We start from the raw sequence: 17,781 nt of genomic DNA, 5'->3' as shown, positions 1-17,781 counted from the left end.
GAAATGCAACGTTTAATGCACCCCAATGTTCACTGCAGCAGTTTTCACAACAGCCAGGACCAGGAAACAACCTAGATGTCCATCAACAGATGAACAGATAAAGAAGGTGTGGTACATACACACAATGGAATATTACTCAGCCATGAAAAGGAATGAAATAATGCCATCTGTAGCAATGGCCCACTGCTAGATATTATCATACTAAGTGAAGTCAGAGAATGACAAATACCACATATGTAGAATCTAAAATATGATGCAAATGACCTTATCTATGAAACAGGAACAGTCTCACAGACACAGAGAAGAGACTTGTGGTTGCCGAGGAGGAGGGAGGGATGGAGTGGGGGTGTTGGCTAGCAGATGCAAGCCATTACAAACAGAATGGCAGCACAGGGAACTACAGTCAGTATCCTGTGACAAACCATGATGGAAAAGGATATGGAAAAGGATGCGTATGTACATGTATAACTGAGTCACTCTGTTGCACAGCAGAAATGAAGAAAACACTGTTAAAACAGACCTTCTCAGTTAAAAAAGAAAAAGCAGCAACAGTGTTTAGAAGGTGCTGACTAGCTGCCCTGGTGGTCTCAACAAGACCCGACAAGGCTACAGATAGTTCATTATAAAAAGAAGGCCAGAAGCAGGATGGGGAATAGACTGGGTGAGCCTGAGCCCGGTCTCCCAGACACGCCCACCATCAGACTGGCCTCCTGCACCTGCACAAAGGTGCCGAAACAATGTCTCTGTGACTCACGCAACTCCTTACTTTGAAATGTTACATCAGTGTGACACGCCAGGTCGTATAAGTAGCAGCAATTAAGCGTTTTCAGAGGAAAAATGCCCAGCGTGTCTACCTACTCTTCATGTAGGACAACAGTCACTGCTCCCATAAGGATAAACATCCATCCACCATGTGCCTTTGTCAGCGGGGGAGTGTCCAGCCACGGTGGAGGCTCTCAGGTTATGACCGTATAGAGTGGTTTTTCCCTCCTGTAATCTCCACGATAATCTTGTTTCACCTTTAGAGAGTGTTCTGATTATACACTCAAGTCAACATGGACCATAAATGAATAGATTGCTTCTTAGAACAAGACATGCTCACACCACAGGCAACCATCGACAAAAACAAAAAAGGCAACCCACAAAAACAGAGAAAATATTTGTAAATTATATGACCAATAAAGGGTTAATACCCAAACTATACGAACACCTCACAGGACTCAACAGCAGGGAAAAAAAAAATGAACAGCCTGATTAAAAATGGGCAGAGGACCTGAACAGACATTTTTCTAAGGAAGACACACAGATGGCCAACAGACACCTGAAAAGATGCTCAGTATCACTAATCATTAGAGAAATGCAAATCAAAACTGCAAGGAGGTATCCACTCACACCTGTCAGAATGGCCATCATCTAAAAGTCTGTATCTGATAAATGCTGGAGAGGGTGCGGAGAGAATGGAACCCTCCTACACTGTCAGTGGGAAGGTGAATTGGTGCAGCCACCATGAAGAACAGTAGGGAGAGTTCACAGAACTTAGAAGCAGAGCTACCTTCTGGGCCAGTGATTATACTTCTGGACATTTATCTTCAGGAAATGAAATTGCTATTTTGAAGAGACAGCTGCACCCCATGTTTGCTCTAGCTCCATTCACAGCAGCCGAGATGGATGCAGCCTAAACATCCATCAGTGGACGAACGGTAAAGACAGGAGGGTGTCCCCTCTCTCTCCTGCGCTTCTACACACACACACACACACACACACACACACACACAATATTCAGCCATAAAAAGAAGGCAATTCTGCTCTTTTTGAGAACATGGATGGACCTTGAAGGCAATATGGTACATGACAGACTGAGAAAGACTAAAACTGTATGACCTCATTTTTATGCGGAATCTTTAAAAGAAAATCACAAGACCCAAAAAACTGGAACTCACAGATACAGAGATTAGATTGATGGTTGCCAGAGTCTGGAGGTGGTGAGGGGTAAGTAAAATGCCTGAAGAAGGATCAAAAGCTACACAATCCAGTTGTAAGATAACTAAGTCTGGGATGTAATGGATCACATGTTGGCCACAGTTAACAATGCTGTGCTGTATATTTCTAAGCTGCTAAGAGAGTTGGTCTCCAATGTCCTCCTCACAGTGATGGGTATCAAATGGACTTATTGCGGTGGCTGTTTCACAGTGTTCACATATATAGGAAACACACTGCACACCTTAACTAATATGGTGCTCCATGACAATGATTGCTCAAGGAAAAAAATTAATAAAAAAAGATCAAAAAAGTTGATGTCTATAAATTGCATGTGAAAGTAGATCACAGGGGAAATTTGACACTGGGGGAAAATGACTCAACCTGGGAATAAATCCAGAGTAAATGAGAGATTGCTCACAACCAAGTGGGACGCAGTGAGCTAGAGGAACTCAGTTATTTTCTCATACAACCCTAAATTAGTTTGTTTTAGACTCTGTGGAGTTGGATCATAAAGAAGGCTGAGCGCCAAAGAATTGATGCTTTTGAACTGTGGTGTTGGAGAAAGCTCTTGTGAGTTTCTTGGACTACAAGGAGATCAAGCCAGTCCATCCTAAAGGAAATCAGTCCTGAATATTCATTGGAAGGACTGATGCTGAAGCTGAAGCTCCAATACTTTGGCCATCTGATGCAAAGAACTGCCTCATTGGAAAAGACCCTGATGCTGAGAAAGATTGAGGGCAGGAGGAGAAGGGGATGACGGAGGATGAGATGGTTGGATGGCATCACCGACTCAATGGACATGAATTTGAGTAAGCTCCAGGAGATGGTGAAGGACAGGGAAGCCAGGCACGCTACAGTCCATGGGGTCACAAAGAGTCAGACACGGCTGCATAACTGCATGACTGAACAACAAGATCCTGTGGAGTGTATGCTGCAGGCTAGGAAGGATCTGGGAGACAGAGGAATTCGAAACTTTAATGTATCATCTATAGATACTTACAGTGTTAGAGCGACTTCTGGTCATTTTCCAGAGGTCAAGCTCTTAAGCAAAAGGCCATTCAGCTCAGGCCAATCTCCCACCCAAACCCACCACACAGAGCCAGCCTGGTGGGATGGCTTCCCCAAATACACCCAGATGGGGCCTGTCCGTGATGCCTGTTGTCTGCCTGGACGCCCTCAGACACAGAGTTCCACCCAAATCCAGCTCTAGGTCTGAGGCCTGGTCTACATCTGGGTGGCATCTAGCTCATCACCAGCCTGCCTGCATCCTGCCAGGCACTCAGGTAGGAGGAGATGCTGAGAGATGCAGGCCCGGATGCGGAGCTAGGGTTCCCGTTTCCGAGGCACCCTCCTCCTCCAGAACAAAGGCAGCACTGCAGAGCCGGCCCCCCTCACTCCACCCACTCACGACTCTGGGAGAATTCCGGTTTACTTACACTGCTTCCTACAGGCTGTGTGCAAGCGGTCTTTGACCTTTTGTTATGTGTAGGAGAAAGCCTCGCCGTTTCCCCATGGGTGACACACAGTGGCCATGGGGGCAGTGGCCCTTGGCGGAAATCAACTTCTCAAGTAACCCACGGACAGGGGCCATCTCACTGCTTCTAGAAACTTCCGTATGCCATTTTCGGGTAAAAATTAAAACTTCTTCATTATCTTTCTCTCCAGCAAGACAGCTGTTTAGTGTCAGACTGTCACAGTAAGGACGAGACCAAATACAGTTCTTAAACGCAGTTTAATGAGAACACATGAAGTGAAACTCCTGCTGTTTCTCTAGGAGGCCTCACTGTGGAACCCGCTCCTCCGAGTGTGAGACTGCTTTGTGACATAATCCACACTGGCTGTAAAGGACGCTGCTCAAAGGAAACAACAGCTTCGTGAACGACAGGAGGGAATCAGATGACAAACACAGTCTCCCAGAATGAGGCTTCCGCCCCGGGGCCAAACTGTCCAGAGGGCCAAGCTACCAAGTCCAAGTTAGAAATGACAGGAGACCTTTCCCTGTGCACCGCATGGTACTCAGGCCGTGTTTGACGGCTTTTGTTTTTCTTGCTGCAGACGGTACTGCACACAATGATACATCCCAGAAACCAGATGGCACAGTAACTATTTTCCAACGAAGAAAGAAACAAGGACAAGGAAATATTTGTGGTCTTTCCAGAAATCTTTCACAACCTTCACATTTAATGGCTATTACTAGGAAAGCAGAAAAGTTTGCAATGATAGCCTAGCCACATAATTACCCATATGTGACCGATTTCTAAAATCTTCTGAGATAAAAAAGCATACCAGTGAACTGGACCTACTCTTTTGTGGTTCCCAACATGCAGAGAGAAGGGAAAATACTTGGAGAATATGCTAGTGAATCCACGGTGTCACTAGCTTCATACCAGGAGGCTGGACTCACAAAGACCATCTGCAAAGATACACCCTCGGCCTCATAGACATACAAGGGGGACCCACGGGATGCTGAGAACCAAAGCAGCGCATACAACAGGCACACTCCAGGGTTTCTGAGTTAAGATGGGGGAGAGACGCAAGAGACAGAGACACTAGCTGAATGCTTTTGTTTACAAAGGCTTTTGAGCATCATCAAAAACCTTCAGAGTCAATACATATCCTTCCCACAGCCTTGATCACAGGAGGCGCCCACGTCGCCCTCGTATGACCTCCACACCCAGGGTCAGAAGATGTGAACCTCACACAGCAAAGCTGCAGGTCCTGACTACAATTCATAGCTTCCTTTTGAAGAAGGGAGCAAACGTGTGTGTCAATTTACACACGGTTATCCAGCCAACGTGTCTCATGAAAATCTACGTATTTTATCCAACTCATTTAATAAGGACCTTATTCGTAAAACCAAATGAAAGAATATCCAGTTCCCTGCCACATATGGAAAAAGTTTTCAAAAACCAACATCCATTCCAGCGCTCTCCACAAGGTTTGTGTAATCGTAACTTAAGTCAAGTAAGGAAACAGTCATCCTTATGTTTGCTGAGAAAATGAGCAGTCTGCTTTTACACATGTAAGAGGAATTAACTCAAATAAAGCTCCCTGTGACTAATATTTTCACCATTAGGTGATGGATTCTGTTCAGTGGAGAATCTACATGTTCACAGAAAAAAAGAAATGGATGGTAAAAAAAAAAAAAAAAAAACAGAAACAAAACTGGCAACCCAATGTTGGTCTGTTGCAGCAGACAGAAATAAATTCTCTAGTAGTAAAAGTTGTAGACACAAACTGAAATTCAATACCAAAGGGTTAGAGACTCATTAGCTGAGAATGACTGCCTTACAGTATGAAAATCTAGGAAAGAGGCTTATGCAATAAAAACTCACTCACAGTCTTCCCTGGGTGGAAGAGGTGGATAACCACAGAACGAACACACTGCTACGATGGAAATAAAATAAAATAAAAACACACTGCTACGAACAAACAAGTGTGAACTGGACTGGAGATGGCCATCTGCTTCTCAGTACTGATACTGTGCCTGGGTTGCTGGGCGTAAAACCCCAGCAGGTAACCCCACCACCTGATGGTCCTGCCCCGCGCCTCCCCCGAGGCAGCCTGGCCCTGCCTCTCCTCCCGGCCCCCTGCCTCTTCTCCTAGCCCCCCTGCTCTGGGCCCACAGAGCCCCCTCTGCAGGGTTATCTGTGGGGTCCTTATTCCCACACAACACCCCGCCTCCTCGAACAGTGTCACTGGAAATGCTTCTGTACTGTCGCACGTTACTGAAGTCTTGAGAATGTTAGGAAACCTGTTTTGATCCTCTCTGGATCATGTGGTCCAGAGTAGTCCCACGTGGTCCTGGACTCCCTGGTCCACTCCGAGGACAGTGCTGATCCCCCCGGGTGGCTATCTCTCTTCAAGATCTCTGCGCCCGCCCAGCACCCCTCTCCCCAGCTTGACGCCAGCCCTGGCCAGGTCCTCACTCTGCTGACAGCTTCACTGCTTCCCCTGGCCGTCATCCATGTAAACGTTCCTCTAAAGTGTCCACTTTGGGCTTCCCTGGAGGCTCAGCTGGTGAAGAATCTGCCTGCAATGCAGGAGACCCTGGTTCGATTCCTGGGTTGGGAAGATCCCTTGAAGAAGGGACAAGCTACCCACTCCAGTATTCTTGGGCTTCCCTTGTGGCTCAGCTGGTAAAGAACCCACTTGCATTGCAGAAGACCCGGGTTTAATCCCTGGGTTAGGAAGATCCCCTGGAGGAGGGCATGGCAACCCACTCCACTACTCTTGCCTGAAGAATCCCACGGACAGAGGAGCCTGGCGGGCTACAGTCCATGGGGTCACAGAGTCAGACACAGACAAGTGTCCCCTTTGGCCTCCCTGACCACCTTCTCCATGCTGTGACAGCCTGTCCTGCACCTCCACTGGACACTCAGACATCCCTGGAATGCCTCAGCCACTCGCAAGTTCCTCTGTCTTGAGGTTTTGAACTTTCAGCATCCTCTCCCCCTTCGCTTGCTTCCCCATCTCCCTGTTATCCCATCTCCCCTCCTGAGTCATCTTCATCCTTGGTGTCCATTCCCTTGACTCCTAGCTCTTTTCCCCTCAAGCCCCAATCCGGCTTCACCTGCTTCCCTTTCTGACCCAGCAAGGGCCCGGCCGGTGGTGCCGGCCAAGGAGAAAGCCTTGATGCGGTGTTCACCTTGGAGGGCAGACCACCACGGCTGTTACCGAGTCCTGAGACCAGGCTCCCTGGGGGCACCGCGGGCCAGTGTCCAATCCCAATGGGTTCTCCCCATTTCCACAAAGCACACAAGTCCTATCCTGGATTCCCTGACCTCTCTCATGGCTAGCCTCAGCCTTGCTGGCTCTTATTCATCCCATTCGCCACAGCCCCCCTTCCTCAGTTGGCAGGTATTTTCCTGACAGTATTGTTATCTGACTCGGAACCTCAATCTTCCTTTTTGGGTCTCTTCTCCTTCCCCAGTGCTTCTGAGCCGGAGGTTTCATCCTACTTTCTATGCGAGGCCCCATGTGGACTGGCCACTCAAGGCTGACCTGTAAAATATCTGGCTTATCTGGGCTTTAAGACGGAAATGTCTGACTCCTGTCACTTTTATCCCAATGCCTGAGACACACCTTTGCAGGAAGGGGGTGTGGTTGGCGGAGAGGAGAGGTGCACAGACAGTGAGTGAGGAGCAGAGTCTGTCTGGAACACAGGCTGTTCTCCAGGGAGGGCTCCCAGGATGTGGTCACAGCCCACGGGGAGTCCAGGAGCCTCCAGTGTCTGGGAGGAGAGGAGGGCTCGGGGCTGGGGGCGGGGGAGCTCACGGGCCGCAGCCTCCTGCCTCCAGCTGTGTTCAGAGCTGACCAGCCTAGGTGACTGAGCTGAGGCTGTACAGAGGGCGGAGGATGGCAGAGACAGGCTACAAACGGGCTTATTTTGTTAACGAATTTTTAAAATTGGATTTTTTAAAAAACTGTCTCTTTTTTTTTTTTCTGGTCATGCCACAAGGCATGTGGGATCTCAGCTCCCCAGTCAGGGACAGAACCCGGGCCCCTGCATTAGAAAAGTGGAGTCTTAACCACTGGACCACCAGGAAAGCTCCAGGGCTTATTCTTTTAAAATAACACTTGTAAGCATAAAAGAACTCATATTGTTGAAAAATCAGTTGGGAAATCAAGTGAACGAGAAAACATCACGTGCTCAGAAGCCCACCTCCCTGAGAGCTCCTGGTAACATCTGCTGTATTTCCTTCTAACACACAGTAGGAACTTTCACTTATTTTTTTGGCTATGCCGTGTGACCTGCAGGATCTTAGTGCCCTGACCAAGGACTAAAAGTGCCCTCAGCAGTGACAACACGGTGGACTGCCAGAGAATCCCACATAACACACATTTAGTTTGTTGAAATAGTACTTCTTTTTCTTTCACAGTATGTATTCAGGTCATACATCAGTTTCTTCTAGTAGTTTCTGCTCAACACTTTTGTTAATATTTGGACACCAGATTCATAGCACTGTCTCTGGGCATGTGGTTCATACATGGCTCTGTCTTTCCTCTGAGCCAGGTCTGCCTCTTTAAAAATAAAAGGTCTCTAGCCAGCAGGGACTACATTTTCCAGCTCACTTTGTGATCACCCAAGGGGCCCTCATATGCACTTAGACGAGATGAGATGGATTCACTGAATAGGCATTGCATCATCATGCACTCGTTCACGGAAAGCACCTAATATTTAAGATGAACTCAAAGCATTCTTCTGGATGGCTGAGAACTACTTCAAATATACGTAGTGTCATCAGCAAATACTTCCAACTCTATTTTAGACACAAGAAGGACTCAAGCTTCTTTTAGGACATGTCTGTATCTTTAAGGACCTCATCATACCTGCTGGGAGAGGGCTCTCTTTGACCTTTGTTCCTTACTTTGCCCCCAACTGCTTTCCTCATTTTCTCTTTGTTCTGTGTGTTTAGATCTAGCAGGTAAGGCTTATCCTAGGATAGGACCTAGGAGACCATTTGTGTTCTAAAGCCAACCAGGCAGAGTGACAGAATTTAAGAGCAAGATCCCGAACCCCAGCCAGCAAAGGGGAAAGGAAGGAAAACTTCCAACGTGCTGACAGGGCTGCGCCTGGGGCCTGGGCCGCATCCCATGTAAACAGGATGGGGAGGAGCAGCCAGCAGCCCTGGAAGGTAAGCAGACGTCCGTGTCAAACGGTGCTGACCCGTCAAGGACACACACCTTGAAGCAGCAGTGTGCCTGCCCTGCGGCCAGCAGGCAGCAGGGTGCAAGGGTCCCTCGCTTTTCCACACATCTTATGCTCTCTACAGCGCTGTAAAGGAAGATATTCATAAAAGATGATGCAGAAGAAACGAGGAAGTGAAAAGGCTCCCAAATCAAGTACCCTGGATGTCCTTTACTGTAACTCCATCAGTGGGATTTTAATTTGATCCTTCGTATTCACTCAGCTTCTAGGACAAGCAGGTCAGTGGGAAGTACCGTCAAGTGAGAAACCTCTGTGGTTGATGAGGACAGAGAATAGAGACCCTATCGTGTACCTGGGTCAGAAGTAACCCTGAGGAATGAGGTCCCTCTAAATGGGAGAGACTTCTTGCTCTTTGTGGGTCTGTTCTTGTCTCATTCACTCAAAATATTTCTGCACATTTACGGTCTGTCAGTACCTGACCGAGGACCCTGCAAAACGGCAGTGAGGAGACAGTGAGGTCTTCCACGGTTAAGAAGCATCCCCATGGGAGAAACATCACCCAAACCAGCCTGCAGGCAAGTGAGCAGAGATCAGAAGTAGCTCCGTGCTGTGGGGACAGCAGAGAGTGTGGTTTATGGGGACAGCTGGGGACGCCTCAGGCCAGGTGGTAACAGGGAACAAAGGGGGCAGCCAGCCATCTGCAGCCCAAAGACATGCCAGGGAGTGAACACTCCAGGTAAGGGGACCCCACGCCCCAATTTCGCGTCTAGGAGCCGGGTGGGGACCATGGGGAGCTTCCAGGCAGGGCAGGTCCGGCTCAGCTGATCCTGTGATGAGAGGGTCCAGGCTGCCCCTCCTCCTCCTGTCTGCTCTCACCACTGCTCCTCATCATGCGGATGTCAGCCCAGAACTGGACCAGGTGACACGGTAGCAGTAGTGCATTTATAGGGCCTGTCCCGTTGTAAGACAAGCGCTGCAGGAAGAACCGGGGCTCTCAGGGTGGCGGCGAGAGCAAGGAGGAAGACGCAAGGGTCCCCAGGAGCAGCCCATCTGAGAAGCCATTTGGCCCCTTCAGGTAGGAATCCTGACACTGCTTCCTCCGGCAGCCGCGGCGGGGCAGTGAGAACGCAAGCAGAGGAAGCTCCGCCCACACCTCGGGCAGGTGAGCCAGCAGGGAACGCTGCAGGGTCACGGCGCCATGCGCCATCCACAGACACAGGTCGGGCTCTGAGGCGAGGGGAGGACCCGCGCTCGGCTCACAAGCCTGCACTGTCTCCCCGTTGAGCGGTCCTGCGTCCAGCACAGGGACGTGCCCCGGCTTCCCCTCCTCCCGTCGCCTCTCGGACACCTCATCGGCTCCTTCCACACACACAGGAAGAACGTCAAAGAAGCAGGAAGTGACAGGGTCTGACAGCAGCATCCGCTCTTTCCACTCCTCTGGGCCTGGTGCAGGGGATGCGCTTGGTGAGCGGACGGGACCTGCTTCTCTGTGCTTTCCGAACGCCGCCTGCTCAGGGTGGCCCCGAGGTGCCCCCAGGTTTTCCCCGGAGATGACACACGCCTGTGTCTTTCAGGGACTGCTTTTCGGCAAGAATAAAGAGACGGGATTTTGTTTCCCATTAACAAACCGAGTGGTGTATTTATGTTGCCTTTTCAGGCAGCATTTGTAGACTTACTTGGTGGGCTCTGAACAAGGATGATAACATGACAAGTAGCTCACAAGCTATTCTACCTTCCTCCCCTCCTCTTTGGCTCTGATAAGCACTATGATTTCAGCAGCACTTCACCTCTCCTGTGTACTGCGAGGGACGGCGCTGGGTGTCAGACACAGGGACTCTCAGACACTCTCACGACTTCCCTGGGTGCAGTCAAAGTGCCCTCTGGTCTATGGTGTGGTGTGTGGGCACCTGGATGTCACTGAACGGCTATGCTCAACCCCAGGGAACTCACACCGGGGGAGGGGCAGAGTCTGCGCCAAGGACACCGCCTTGGGCGTGAACAGGGGAACCCACAACCCTGGGGGGCGGCGCACCCTCAGGGCAGAGGCAGACAGCAGCCAGGGGCTGGGAGGGCGCCAAGACCCATGCTGGGGCTTTCTGTTCTAGAATCTTGCTGCAGAAAGGAATTCAGGACATTTCTATCTTTTCATTTTAGTCTTTTTTCCCCGTCTCATGATTGCTACTGAGCTCTTTGAGAGGAAAAATACAGAGATTTTCCTTCTAACAATGACACTATTTCAGGAATTTAACAAATAAAATACCCTTTTCAGATTCACTTAATAAGAGTAAATATTTAAATTCCTACTATTTTCAGTCCCTCCTAATTGTTTCCTATTTGTTTGCTTACAAATGATTCAGATGAATGGTATGCCATACAGTTCCCTACCCACCCCTCAAATATAAGCCCCTCCTTTTCTATGAAAAGGAGTAAAATCATGGGTTGATGAAAAAAGATTCAAGTGGACCAGTTTTTCCACTGCTAATCGTAAGATTCAAAATTTCATTTTTTCCCAAAGTATGAAAAGAAACAGACATGTATAAGAATTTTACTTAGTGGTTACATTAATCATTGACACCCTGGACATCATTCCACATTACCTATAGATGTCATTCAATGGCATTCCTATCAATGGATACAACCTTTAAAACAATGAGCCAACCTTCTCAGATAACAGAGAAAGGGGTGGAAGGCCTCATACCAGACCTTGGCACTAGTTCCCTCAACCACTTCTGTATTGTTTGACCTGCCGCTTCAAGCATGCACTCGCTTTGTGATGAAAACAAAATCCAAAAAAGTGCTACAATTCCTAAGAAAATTTAAAAATTGATATATATGTTGGAAGGGTCAATCACATATTATTTCCTCCGTAGTAACTGGAAGGTACTCATACAACATGGACATCATGAAGGGATGCTCTAAGGATATACTTACACACAAAGATTTGAAAACAGAAAGCAGGACAAAACCTGCTACCAGCAATGTGACTTCTAAGCTACCAAGTTTCCCTCAATTTCCTCATGAAGGGAATTTAGACACTGAAATCCACCCTCCCTGGACTTGACTTTAAACTGAACACCTGACTAGTAAGCAGATCATGATGTCAGTCTGCAAATTTGTGCCCGAGCCATTCAAGTAGCTCTTAATAACCACAGAAGTGTTCCGTCCATCTTTTATAGACATCCCCCCACACAGTTGAGTCAGCTGAAGAGCTGCTGAAACCCCTGAGATACGGAGGCTGCGAGGCCTGTGAGCAGCCCCTTCTGTTTGCTCTCCTGTGATTTATACTCAAGAGCTAGCAGGTGTTAGTGGACACCTTCCTTCTCTGCCCCAGGAGAGCTGGTCCCTTGCTTCATCCAAAGCACTGCAAATACACACTCTGGATGCAAAGATAAAAGCAGACGGCAGAGACAATTAATTCAGTGGGCTGGAGCTACAGGGGCATAAGCCTCTCTTCAGGTGGCCTCTCTGAGCTGCTGAGACCTGTCCCGCATCTCAGGGGGCTTTGTCTAGGTGAGGAACATGCTACTGTACACAACTGAGCAGCCCACCGCCCACAAAATGAGCCCGGCAGATACATGAGGAAGCCTGAGGTGTTCATTGTAAAAGATAATAAAAGCAAGTTCTGAAGCTGTGATACAGGCAGTGCAGAAGTTTCCTTTCACAGAAGTGCCTGCCCATCTGTTGACTCAGGCACTAGTCTGGCTGATTTGTTATTTGAGTGGTCTAATGATGCTCACGAAACTGCCCAATAAACAATAAAGTGATGAATGAATGTAAGATGCCATCCTAATCTGAAAACTGGCCTGTTCCCACAATGAGTCACAGTCAGGGGGAGGAAGCAGTCACTCCTGTCCTGAGGCTGCTTCCTGCCCCACAGCACACCCCTCCCCCAGACAGCGAGGGGAGCACAGGCCCTGGGGAGTCCATCCTCGTGCAAACACGGCCTCAATGATAGGACTCTGACGTTCCCGCCGACCTCCGTCAGGGTAGGGACTCAGCTCTGCTCTGCTCAGAGGGATCCCTTAACTGACTCTCTAACGGGTTCACCACCACCCTCCCCGGTGGCACCAGCGCAACCCCGCATACAAGCATCACCACCCTTTTGTAACACTGGAAACCAAGTAGGAAGGTGGTGTGGGTGGAAGCATGCCCTTCGTGGAACGCTGCACCCAGCAGCTTGTGCTGGGAGAGGCGCTCTCCCTCCACCCCTCCAGCAGCCTGCCACACCTGGAAACTCCATCTTCAGCCACAGGCTCCGTGCTTAGTCAGATTTCCTCACCAACTCCTCTACTTAAGACAGTGGCAGTGATTTTCACAGGCCGGCTCTCAGCAGGCCCTTCCCACCTTCTGAAGACACCTCTGCCCCAGGCAGGACACCTGCGCAGCTGAAACCAGCTACGGTTTTTAGCAAAAGGTAGGTTGAACCAAGCCTCTCATGTACTTCTCTGCTTTGGGGTGTTTTTTACATTTGAGGGGCCCCATTGAGTAGCAAGGTCACACAGCCGGGACACCTGCCTGCAGGCGGCCTTGCCCCGGGGGAGGTCTGGACCCTGGGCCCCTGGCAGAGGCCGGACCGTGGCTGTGCGACAGGGGTACTCACAGCTTGGGCTTGGCGAGCAGAGGCGGGGGCTCCTTCACGGGGGACAGCAGAGCGGGCGGGCTGGGGAGAGCGGTGCCGCCCTCAGCTCGGCCATTCACCATTCCGTTTACTCCGCGTGCGGGGTGCACACAGGTGGCTTCCCTGTCGGAAGCAGAGCTCAGCCCTGACTCGGGGCCGCTCTTGGGAGGGGCCTCTGCCGGCTTCTGCGCCACCAGCTCGAAGGGGCTCGCCTCCCATAGGGGAGAGGGCAGTGGGAAGTGGCCACTGCCGGACTCTCCTGCTGAGTCGTAGCCGCAGGCGTCTGTGCTGGCTGAGGGAGGGAGAGGAGGGAACTCGGTGAGATGGCCTGGCCGCAGCCCCTTCCCACCCCACCCACAGCCTGGATCCTGGGTGGGGGCTGCTGCGGGACAGTGCCAGAGGGGGCAGGGGTGGGGCGGGGCAGGCTGGTCCCCCAGGCTGGACTTCATCTCCCAGGTGGCTCACAAGTGGGACCCCGGCTACCAGGTTATTAACAAATTTCAAACAAGAGCTAAAAAAAGATGACAAGAGACTACTGGTAACGACGACCTTATATGCAAGGCAGCAAAATAGACACAGGTGTTAAGAACAGACTCTTGGACTCTGTGAGAAAAGGCAAGTGTGGGATGATTTGAGAGAATAGCGTTGAAACATGTACATTATCATATGGAAAATAGGTGACCAGAGCAAGTTTGATGCGTGAAGCAGGGCACTCAAAGCCGGTGCACTGGGACACCCTGGGGGATGGGGTGGGGACGGAGGTGGGAGGGGGTTCAAGCTGGGGGGCACACATGTGCACCAGTGGCTGATTCATGTCAGGGTATGGCAAAAACCACCACAATACTGTAATTATCCTCCAATTAAATAAATTTGGGCTTCCCTGGTGGCTCAGATGGTAAAGCATCTGCCTGCAATGTGGGAGACCCGGGTTCGATCCCTGGGTCAGGAAAATCCCCCTGGCAAAGGGAATGGCAACCGACTCCAGTACTCTTGCTTGGAAAATTCCATGGACTGAGGAGCCTGGTAGGCTACAGTCCATGGGGTCGCAAAGAATCGGGCTGAGCAACTTCACTTTAAATAAATTTAAAAAAGAAAAAGACCACACAAACACTGTCAACGACGCCACTTCGTCCTCTCTGTTTCAGCCTAGAACACCCTACCTGTGCTTCGCTGAGCTTAGCTCAGGCTACAGAGGTTTTCTGTGCTGAGCAGTGGGAACTCACTCCTAAAGCCAAGCGAGGCTCTCAGGGAAATGTCTTACGACCTCATAGGGAATTATTTCCCGTTCAGGGGACTGCTGCAGCTGTGACTCAGTGCAGAACACACTGCTCATTTCTCAGTGGATAACGGAGAGCATCCTGACACAAGGGTGTGTCTTCCGAGGACCCTGTGCCCCGCCTAGCACCCAGCAGGGCTTCTGGAGTGTTCTGCAGGTGCTTCCTGGGGCAAGCAGAAAGCTTGAGAACAGCTCTTGATCACGTTTGGCCAAGAGCAGATTTACCCTTGAGAAAAACGGGAAATACTACTAATCTCTGTCACACAGACATGGGGCTGGAGCTTTGGCTGCATGGTCAGAGCACTGCACCTGTGCTGGCGCCACTCGCTGGGACCATCTTCAACCCTGAATCAAATACTGGACCCTTTCTGTGGCTCTGATCACAACCCTGGAGCCTCCTGTTAACAGAGTCCTCGGTCCTGCCAGCGGAGCCCTGTGAAGGAGAACTTTACAGTTCCTTTCTTACTGAAGATGACAAATCAGGAATCCCTCCCACCGCCCTAAACTGGTTTGTCTGTGTCTCTGCCGCCCCCTACCAACCAGCTTGCCAGCTTCTAGAGAAATCCTTTGAAACTTTCAGAGCGTTGAATCCACCTCCAGCTGAGGACTGCCTCCTGACCGAGGTGCTAGGTGCCGCCTTGGTCAAAGAGGTATTTTATAACCGTTGTAAAATAAACAACAGAAATATCGCCATAAAACCCAAATAAGGCTACTTAATAACAGCAGAATACTCATGTTTGACTCTTTTGTGACCCCATGGACTGTAGCCCACCAGGCTCCTCTATTCATGGAATTCTCCAGGCATGAATACTGGAGTGGGTTGTTATTCCCTTCCCCAGGGAATCTTTCCAACCCAGGGATTAGACCCATGTCTCCTGCATTGCAGGCAGCTTCTTTACTACTAAGCCATGAGGGAAGCCCCAGAAAACAGTTAACTAAAGGTCAAAGCAACAGAGGAAAAGAATGGTTTCACACTTTCCCTAAGTGCTAAGTTTCTGAGTTTACAAAAATGTCCTGATATTCTTGGAGGTTGGTTTGAACAATAAAACGCGCTGCTTGAGTTCTTCGTAGGACTCAGCTTTCAGTGGAATCTGGTTTCTACGATCTCTGCCGCTTCTCTGGGTCTACTGAGCGGGGTTAAACAGTGACTGACTCGCCCTGGTGCCTCCCAATCCCCGCGTCATCCCGGTAGGCAGGAAGACACGGGCAGCCAGCTCCGTTGTTCCCAAGACAGAGAACACACACCCGAAATAGCTGCCTATGTGTGTTCTCTCACCACACTATCATCACCCTGTGGTTTCAGCTCTTGTTTCCCACTGCCCAACCCCTATCCCCAGCCCACTCCCCCCGCCTCCCAGCGCCCCCCACCCCAGCCTTCTGTTTTGTGATGAAGCACAGATTCTTAGCATGACTCCTGGAGGCCGGGCAGTCCTCCGGGTGGTCCTTTCTGCAGTAGGGACCTGGCGTACCTGAAGTGACCACCAGCTGGGCAGTGCTGGCTGCTGAGCCGTAATCATTGCTGGCTGAGCACGTGAAGATGCCAGCGTCCTCGGGGAATGTCTCTGCGATAACCAGGGTGCAGATCTCCTCTGGAAGGAAGAGAACCGAGTCACTCATCAGAGGGCACCCACAGGGTTGCTCCCAAGAAGCCAGACTTCTGCCTTCTAACCCAAGCAAATTCGGTAACAGTTATCATGGGGTCATTTTATGAAGTATTCACAGCGGAATCTCTTGACATTTAATTTAGCTGTTCAACCTGGTGGCAAAGCTTTGGAGTCAGATGGATGCTTGGTGATTGTGGCCAAGCTCTGTCTTCATCAGCCTTGGCTTCTTCGCCTATAAAACAGGGATAATGTACTCCTCGTGAGGGTACTGTGACGAGGACACAAGAGGTTTGCAATGCGTGTACCCATACGCTTGGTACGTGGGAGACGCCAGCCCTGCCTAGTTTGGCTGACGCTCATGAAGTTCTCAATAACAAAAGAACTGCTCAACTGAAGCCCTTACTGGGGACATCAAGCTTCTCTGAGAAGCTAACAATGGGGAAAAGAGAACACAATGGGGAAATGTTTGACTGCAGACAGTTACTCTGAAAGCTACTGTTACACAGCGTGGCTGTCTTCTGTGGGGTGAGAAGCTCAGACTCTGGGACCAGAGACCGGGAGACCGGGGCACGAATGAGGGTCTCGCCACGTGGTGCCTTTGTGCCTCTGGCCCACCTCTTACCTAAAGATGGAGACAGTAAGAGAATGTACCCTCTGGGTCTTGTATGGACCATGACTCATAAATCATCCATCACAGGGTTGTCATGAGGGTCGATGCTGGTAACCATCACAACAGTTCAGAGTTACAGAAGCCCTTCTCCAGCATGAGGTACCATTATTAGCACTGAACAGACATGAGTTTAGATTTAACCCTCATGCCAACCTTGCAAGTTACATTTCCTATGATTAGCCTGTTTTACAGATAGGAAAGTTGAAGCACGGTAAGGCTAACTGATTTACCCAAAGTCACACAGTTCATGAGTGGCAAAATCAGAATTTGAACCAAGTCGGGCTCCAGACTTCACTCTCATGACCATTTATGGTTGTGACAAGATACGCACTATGCTTAGGGCACTGCCTGGTGACTTAGGGTGACTGCTACGTCGTAAGGAACTGTCGGTGGTTTTGCTAAAAAGAAGCTTAATGTAGAGTGTAGTACCTATTCCCAGTTAATCAATGTATGCATAATATGCATTGTCATTTTGGGAGTCGATTACCTATTATTACATGGAATGATGATCTATGTTGCATCAGTGACATAGGACGGCTGTGTTGGTAAATGTTAAGAAACGTTGTGTACTTCTGATTCCCACAGACACCGATTAATCACACATCATGTGGAATACGTGAGACTGTGCTGTGGCTTGTTTGTAGGAATGGCTGCGGCTGCTCCTCCTACACCCAGGCCCAGACACCCCCCACACCAGGCTCTGCAGTCCTGCCCCAGGCCTGGTATCGGGGGTTCCCCTCTTACACTCAGGCCCCACTCATACCGGGCTCTGCAGTCCGGTCTCAGCCTGGGATCTGGGGGGCTCCCTCCTATACCCAGGCCCCCCACACCAGGCTCTGCAGTCCTGTCTCAGTCCTGGGATCTGGGGGTTCCCTTACTACACCCAGGCTCCCCCCGACACCAGGCTCTGCAGTACTGTCTCAGTCTTGGGATCTAGGGGGTTCCCCTCCTACACCCAGGCACCCCCCACACCAGGCTCTG

General features: G+C 50.0%; 1 protein-coding gene across 5 annotated transcripts in view; it reads right to left on the bottom strand.

Moving 5' to 3' along the window:
• PALLD (palladin, cytoskeletal associated protein) overlaps positions 1–17,781 on the bottom strand; it is a 366,355-nt gene that overhangs the window by 160,012 nt on the left and 188,562 nt on the right. For all 5 annotated transcript variants that reach the window (XM_010807668.4, XM_010807669.4, XM_005209784.5 and 2 more), the window contains exons 9-10: positions 15,996–16,115; positions 13,233–13,542 (exon numbers count right to left, since the gene is read on the bottom strand). In XM_010807668.4, coding sequence (XP_010805970.1) covers positions 13,233–13,542; positions 15,996–16,115 — 430 coding nt within the window. The remainder of the gene's footprint in view (positions 1–13,232; positions 13,543–15,995; positions 16,116–17,781) is intronic.

This window comes from Bos taurus, chromosome 8, assembly GCF_002263795.3.
Source record: "Bos taurus isolate L1 Dominette 01449 registration number 42190680 breed Hereford chromosome 8, ARS-UCD2.0, whole genome shotgun sequence".
In the NCBI taxonomy this organism is placed as follows: Eukaryota; Metazoa; Chordata; class Mammalia; order Artiodactyla; family Bovidae; genus Bos; species Bos taurus.
This window is presented reverse-complemented; position numbering and strand designations above follow the sequence as displayed.